This window comes from Hypomesus transpacificus, chromosome 23 (assembly GCF_021917145.1).
Source record: "Hypomesus transpacificus isolate Combined female chromosome 23, fHypTra1, whole genome shotgun sequence".
Taxonomy (NCBI): Eukaryota; Metazoa; Chordata; class Actinopteri; order Osmeriformes; family Osmeridae; genus Hypomesus; species Hypomesus transpacificus.
The window spans coordinates 5,462,984-5,470,758 of record NC_061082.1 but is presented as its reverse complement, the minus strand read 5'-3'; the positions used below and the strand labels follow the sequence as shown (position 1 = coordinate 5,470,758).

The following is a 7,775-nucleotide window of genomic DNA, read 5'->3' as shown; positions in this document are numbered from 1 at the left end:
CCATAGGACACATTATGGTGTAGTGTCTGTCTATTGGTGTATTTTAGGAGTCCATTTTGGTTCAGTATTGGTGTCTAGGGATTATGTGACACCAGATGATTCATCACTGACACTGGAATAAGAGGACTTTAAGGGGGAGGACATAAGAGGACTCCAACAATCTTTCATACTGACACTCTCCCTCACACACAATCTCACTCTCTCTCTTTCACACACACAATCTCTCTCTCACACACACATACACACTCTTTCTCTCTGTCACACACACTTTCTCTCACACACACATACACACACAGTTCCATGTCTCCTTCCCTCACCTCCAGACTCACACGGTCCTGGTCTCCAGGTCTGCTCTGTCTTCAGTGTCTTGCCTCCAGACAGCGATACCCGAGGCCTCAAGAAAACACATTTTACAACATTCCCACAGTAATGGCCACAGAATTACCCTCTTCCTTCCTTCCTCTGTCACTCTCTCTCCCCCCCCCCCTCCCTCCCTCCCTCCCTCCTCCCCAGGCCTCTGTTGTTGTAGTGTGGTGGTGAGGCTGTGGGCTCCTGGAGGAGCTGCGTCTCGTCTGCCCCGTCCCCCCGTCAGGACCCGCCGCTCCCCGTTGGAACGAGGCTCTCCCGTGAGAGCCTGCTCTGCAGAAGCCTTGTAAGCATGGCTGGTTTGGCTTACTGGACACCGTCATTAGCAGATCTCCCCGTCTCCGAGACACAGATAGAGACTGTCAGTCTCATGCAGCTTTAGTGAAATGTTAAAGTTCTAATGCTTGTTAGGGTTTGCCACATGGATGCACATGCAGACTGCAGCACGCTTGCGAGGCAGCATCAGCATCACGTCACAGTGCCATACTTCTCAAAGGGAAGTCTGCTTCTGTAATTATTGTCACGTCCGCCACTCTATAGCGTTTGATAGCTTATAGAGTGGCTATCACATCCTTCCTGCCTTCACCACATTTTACCGCTACCGGGCGTTCTGGGGGGAGAAAAGTCAAATGGAAAACTCATTAAGCCAGTCTGCGGTTTTTAATTCAGAGTTTACTAGTAAATAAAGATCATTCAATATTTCCTGCCATATTTTTTGTGGTCAATGAAGCTAGACAATGTAACACCTCCTCCTCATTTTACTCCCCGGAGATTATGGTGTAGTTGTAGAGTTAGGATAGATTATGGTCTAGTTGAAGAGTTAGGGTAGATTATGGCGTAGGTGTAGAGTTGGGCTAGATCAGGGGCTAGTTGTAGAGTTAGGATAGATTATGGTCTTGTTGGATGAAAGCTTCTAGGTGTTTCTCTTGTTTACATATGTAGCCGTACTGTGCATGACAGATCAAGTGAAAAATGATAAATATATTCATAATTGCCTCCCACATCTTCCAGTGTACCAGAGCTGGCTGGGCGACCGGGAACCTGCTGGGCGGCCGGGAACCTTGCTATTCTTGGACAGGAACTTCTTAAGCCCTCCTTCTTTGATATGTTTCTGATCTCATGATCATTCATAGAAAGCAAGCCTACATGACAAAGAAAGATAGAGGGAGTGACAGAGAAAGCAGGGAAGAGAGATGGATGGAGAGAGAGAGGAGAGCGATGTAAACAGTTCAAGTAGTATATTCATTGGAGGAAACCAAGAGTTCCATAAATCTGAAGGTATGACATCATTCAAACAAAGGCACATGGAAATTACCAAAGGGTAAAATGCCAGTGCAAGGAAAAAGGAGACTGATAAAGAGGTAGACAGAAAGAGATTGTGGTCAACTGCGTAATAACTTACAGCTGCTTTTTGTTCTAAACAAGATAAAAAAATAAAAAAACAAAACACTTCCTAAAAACACACATGAACAGAAACACACGACGACGAACACAGACCTTTCTATAAACATAATTCACGGAAGCAACTTTAATACTCGTTTCCTACTTAACTAAACAATGTGGTTATTTAACAAGGAGAAGCTCATCTTTAATAGGAGGCCAGAGTCTTTAAGATCTCACTCAAACACAAACGTAACGTTGCGGCGACAAGAGACGGAGATCGAAACCGTTGAGTTTGACTGCAGTTTGTGACACAAATATAAACTCTGGAATGAATAATAGAACACAACTTTTTCCAGACTCACGATAACTATTTGCAGCATAAACATGTCTGTTCAGTACAGTCATTTCGGGCAACAGGAAAATACTAAACAAATAAGTAGAGTAAATAAACATGACTGTTTGTTTGTGCGCTGAAAGGTCCAGATAATAACACAATGTTAATGTTGCTTTCCAGGATGGCAGTATGTGGACAGAGGAGATATTCTGTTCTAACTTGAAAGAAACACTTCTGCTGTGGAAACTCACCGCAGGATGATATTGGTTTTTCCAACTGTCCATTCCCAACTGATTTTTTTTTCTTATTTTTTCCACTGGTGCAAATACGCTTTTGTGTGTGTTTATGCTGTTAATGACAGACTTGCTTTAATGGGAGCTGTGGTGATTAAGCACTTTGAGACAACTGCAGAGGCTCCCAGATGCTCATCTGTTCTGGAGGAGACAGGAGGGCAGAGGGGGGAGAGAGGGAGAGGAGACAGGAGGGCAGAGGGGGGAGAGAGGGAGGAGACAGGAGGGCAGAGGGGGGAGAGAGGGAGGAGACAGGAGGGCAGAGGGGGGAGAGAGGGAGAGGAGACAGGAGGGCAGAGGGGGGAGAGAGGGAGAGGAGACAGGAGGGCAGAGGGGGGAGAGAGGGAGAGGAGACAGCCCTACTTGACATGTGGACAGTGCCACCTAGAGGCCACCCTAATACAACATGGGTCAGTCCCCCTAGAGAGGAAGGTTGACTCTCTCCACGTCCATCAGCTGCATTGGCTTGGGTCAAATGAGTAAACTAAGTTCTTATAGTTCTGGCTTGACCTGATTTGAAGGGAAATGCAGGGTCATCAGGTGGATGGATCCATTCACAGCTGTAATACTTATTTTCCTCCAGTGCTGTGGTAAGTGTAGCAAGTTAAGAGGGTCGAGGATGAGAAGAACCCAGAAACTCATCTGGAACTAAGGCCTAAAAACCCATAGTGAGTCTCTGAAATCACAAGAAGTCACAGAGAGAGGAGGGAGAGGGGGGGACAGGGAGAGAGAGGGTGGAAGAGAGGAAGAGACAGAGAAGGGGACAGAGAGGGATAGAGGGGGGGACAGGGAGTGGGGACAGAGAGGGGGGGACAGGGAGGAAGAGGGGGGGAGAGAGAGAGGGAGGGAGAGAGATCTTCCTTCTCTGACAGGATCATCAGGATCCAGGTCTCTGCAGTGCAGTTCCTCTCTGGTTCCGTTAGCGAGGCCCAACATTTCCCAGGCCCTGCATTTTCCACAGTGGCGGTTTTCACCAAGATGCGGTTACAACTGTCACAACATCAGGGCACACATGCAAAACCCTAATCTACGACCAGACAACATCCAGGGACTCTGGTCTCCACAGTACATATGGAGTAGCTTGCATGGGAAATCTTTCCACATCTCCAAGAAAGCTCAAAGGAGCTGTCTGTTCCATCAGGAGGGCTTGGGTTTGGGGCTGGACATGTCAGCCTCATATCTGCCAAGGATGCTGTGGCCAGCAGTCCCTGTCTCCGTTTACCCTTTATCATGATTATATATTACGCATGACTCAGCAATTAGCTCCCATTTCCTGCTGGGCAAGCCTGTGCTTGACAGAAGGGGTAGCGGAAGGCTTTAGAGACTCGGAATCGGAGGGACCATCTTAACGCTGGCGCAGACTTACTTACAGATTAGCCAAGTAGTCACACCCCTAATTTCAGTAACAAACTGTAACTTTCAATTTGGGGTTGTTGAATCAGATGTTCAAGTTAAGGACACAAAGTTCAGTTTGGTGCAAATCTGGTCACGGCTCTGAAGAGTTCTTCTGGAAAAGATCCCCATGGGCATTTTCCAGAGAGGAGATCCATGGCAATCTTTCCCAGATCTCCAATGCTGGCTCTCCAGAGATGGGTTAACAAGACTTGTGCTCTGTCCAACTCTAGAAGGAGTATGAAAGCTCTCTCACTGACAGCTCAGACACCACCCTTCTGACACACAGGCTCACAGACGACTTGATACTCGATGCGTGCTCTCATAAATAAACACCACATACTTTATTAAGATTACACATTTCATGAGTAAGGCGATAAGCAGCTCTTGTACATGCAGAGAAAAGTGGCCCTGCAAACACTGCTCAAGCTACTTAGACTCCCTGTGGAGGAGACAGTTCCTGACACAACAAGCCAGGCTAACAGAGGACAGCAACAAACTACTCAGTGTTTTCTACTGTCTCTACAGCCCTTCTAGCTCATCCTTTTCTCTTGAGCTGTTGCAGGTTTCACAGGTCAGTTTGGCACATCTGCATGTGTGTAGATACCTCTACCGTAACACCGTCAACAGATGAAGATTTATTTGTAGTTATTTTTCTTGTTGTTTGCTTGTTTTTGTTTTCTAGCTTCCCTGGTGGTTTCCAGTCCACCTTACAGCATCACGCCGACAAACCTGACATCAAGGTAAAGAAGGGAAGCAGAACGCAAGTCCATACCAGCCAGAACCAGTGGTGATGGCCGGAGGGCCTCTGATAGGTTGAGAGCCACATCAATCATCCTTGAGAGGGCTGTCGGAGGCGGGACCTTGCCTGTTCTGGTGAAGCAGGAAGTTTCTGATTGGGTCAGGGAGGGGGAGTGACGTTATGTGTTTCAGTCTCTTCTTTCCCATTACGGCCCGGATCCCGATCCGACACAGACAGGTCAGCCTGGGAGGGCATCCTGGAGAGAGAGAACAGGAAAACAAGAATCAGAAAGAAGAGCGTTCCAGAAACTGAACAAGACCTTGCTCTGCACTGAACAACCAAACAGATGTCTAAATAGTCAAACAAAAAGCGATAAAAAAAAATAAAAAATAAAAAAATCAGTCTGAGGAGATTGGTGGTACGGACTGAGGACAGGCGCGTCTCTGCTCCGCTAACTCACCCTTGGCCTCCTGGAAGACCCTCAGGGCCTCTGGGTCCACCTTCACCCTGCCCGAGGCGTCTGCGTCGGGCACCTCCCAGGGCACCAGTGCGGGGTTCGCACCGTGGTCCAGCAGCAGCCCCACAAAGTCCGCCTGGCAGCCGTGCCTCATGACGGCGTCCAGCAGGCAGGAGGCCAGGCCCCGGCCCAGCACCTCCAGGCTCACCGGCCCGCTGTAGTTGTAGTCGGGCTGGGCGCCAGCCTGGAGAAGCAGCCGGAAGCAGGGGAGGTGGTGGTAGGCAGCGCAGATGTAGAGCGGACACACCACCAGGGTGTTCAGGGTGCGGGCGCTGAAGAATGGGCGAGGACCCAGCTGGTGGTCCACGTCAACATCGGCGTTGAACCTGGAGGAGGAGAGGGGGACAGGGACACATCCTGATCACTGAACCTGGAGGAGGAGAGGGGGACAGGGACACATCCTGATCACTGAACCTGGAGGAGGAGAGGGGGACAGGGACACATCCTGATCACTGAACCTGGAGGAGGAGAGGGGGACAGGGACACATCCTGATCACTGAACCTGGAGGAGGAGAGGGGGACAGGGACACATCCTGATCACTGAACCTGGAGGAGGAGAGGGGGACAGGGACACATCCTGATCACTGAACCTGGAGGAGGAGAGGGGGACAGGGACACATCCTGATCACTGAACCTGGAGGAGGAGAGGGGGACAGGGACACATCCTGATCACTGAACCTGGAGGAGAGGGGGACAGGGACACATCCTGATCACTGAACCTGGAGGAGGAGATCCACCATCCTTGTGTACTACAGTCCTATGTATGAGTATGTACCTGTAGTGGCAGGTAATCCTTCCTCACCTGATGAGCTCCTGGACGATGTCCTCTCGGCCCACCCTAGAGGCGTGGTAGATGGGCGTGCTCCGGTGGTGCCGGCTGCCGTTGGGGTCGGCCCCCGCCTCCAGAAGGATCCGCACGCAGTCCAGGTGACCGTTAACCACGGCCATGTAGAGTGCCGTCTGCCCCTTCACGTCCACCAGCTCCAGATCTGCCCCCTGCTGGACCAGGAGGGACACGCAGGCCGCGTGGCCGGCCGTGGCCGCGATGCGGAGCGGGGTGCAGGGCAGGCTCCCGCAGCACCACACCGACTTCTCGTTGATGCGCCTGGCCAGGGGAGAATGACATCAGCTTTAGGGGGATGGTTACATGGACATTTTCTCAAGTGTAGTTCCTGTCTGAGCTACAGAGCTCTATGATTGGTGATGTGAACAGTAATAGGTGTATGTGTCACATGGCTACTGGAAGCGAGTTATGTTTGAGCTGTAGAGCTACAAAAGCCATCCTCACTGTTTAAAGAAGTTATCTTGAAGTAAGGTCTTCAGGGTGTCCAGGTCTCCAACATAGGCAGCATTGTGGAGCCGTAAGTCTTCTTCCTGGTCCAGGGACTTGTCGTTGATCTGCTCCTCAAGCCAGGCCTTGAGGTTGCGGCCTAGAGGAAAGGAGAGAACGATTAACTCGGAGCCCCTCAACGCTCACTCGGGGTTGCCATTAGAAGACGGAGGGGCACATTCACTAGGCTACCCTGCGAGGAAAGATACGCTCTGCTCATGCACGTCACAACACAGATGATCGATAGGCACAATCTAGAATAAATATGAAATCACAAGTATTGAGCCTCGTAACTTCATTTTCTCACAGATGGAAAATGTGAAATTGGGAACGTGATGTACACAACCGATTGTGCAACGGTTGTTTAGGATACTTACTTTAACAGACTTACAGATGGCCTGCATTTATAAACGTGTTGTTGTTGTGTTTGTTTTTACCTGCGGGTGTGGCACTGGGTAAATCCGATACCGTGATCAGCGGACACCGAATACAGGGACGGCCATCACCATCACCATTTGCACCTCCGACACCGCCGTCCGCCATTTCGCCCTAACAACTTAACAACTCTGTAGTACTGCGATAGAGAGTTTACGACAAAACAGTCAGAGAATATATCAACATCCGTCTATACGTATTCTCGGTTTTAGAAACATCGTTATGGATTTCTGGGTCTCTGTGCTCATCTCTGTTTACGATGCGACTTCCTGTTATATTCCTGAATATTTTAAGGTGGACCGATCATGCCAGTCAGCCAATCTCACCTCCTCGACGCATCTTCACAGTTAGGCACACTGTAAAGTAATCTAAAGCATTTTCAAAGCCATCAACAGCTATTGCCTGATAACTATTTCCCTATAGACGGTAGCTTACGATATTTAAAGGAATTCTAATGTGTATAACATGACTTTGTAAGCTTCAAAAGCACCTCTGAAATATAAATCGGAGATATTTCCTGCTATAGTTGTGAATCTCCGTTGACTTGATAACTCAAATAAAAAACTTCTGAAAATGCCTTGACATGTCAGCACCGATATTAACCCACATTACTGCCTCCGTTAGTAGCCAGAGATGCAGGTCAGATAGATTTCTTTTACTTGACAAATTGCTGTCTTTAATGTTTATATGCGGTTGCTGACATTTCTTCACCGTCGTTGGAGGTTCGGCCGTTCGTCAGGGAGGCGTGCAGGCACGGCATATTGCTGCCTGACGACAGCTGAACCGTGGACACATAGCGGGCTCTAAAAATAAACAGGCAGGCTGGTTCCATGTGTCCCCCCGAGCAGACAGGGTGACCCAGACCTCCCCCAAGCTCTGCAAACACCGGGATACTCACTAGTGGAAAAAGAAATACATCACTGATTTGCAATGCTGTCTTTGAAAAACTGCAATCTATGGGGAATGTGTAACGGGTATGAATGCTC

The 7,775-nt window shown here is 49.2% G+C and overlaps 1 protein-coding gene across 1 annotated transcript; it reads right to left on the bottom strand.

The window, feature by feature from the left end:
• Positions 1-4,085: 4,085 nt before the first annotated feature.
• Positions 4,086-7,411, bottom strand: asb1 (ankyrin repeat and SOCS box containing 1). The gene is made up of 5 exons (XM_047046812.1): positions 6,792-7,411; positions 6,313-6,454; positions 5,827-6,129; positions 4,968-5,350; positions 4,086-4,763 (listed from the first exon to the last, which is right to left on the bottom strand). Exons 1-5 carry the CDS (start codon positions 6,895-6,897, stop codon positions 4,594-4,596), a joined length of 1,104 nt encoding a protein of 367 aa, XP_046902768.1. The 5' UTR covers positions 6,898-7,411; the 3' UTR covers positions 4,086-4,593.
• Positions 7,412-7,775: the final 364 nt, after the last annotated feature.

Excerpts from the sequence above, each read along its gene's own strand:
- asb1 (XM_047046812.1), bottom strand. The coding sequence starts at position 6,897 with ATGGCGGACGGCGGTGTCGGAGGTGCAAATGGTGATGGTGATGGCCGT. Across the intron at positions 6,130-6,312 it reads CAAGATAACTTCTTTAAACA|GCGCATCAACGAGAAGTCGG; the intron begins GTGAGGATGGCT and ends TCCCCTGGCCAG. Across the intron at positions 4,764-4,967 it reads GGTCTTCCAGGAGGCCAAGG|GATGCCCTCCCAGGCTGACC; the intron begins GTGAGTTAGCGG and ends CTCTCTCTCCAG.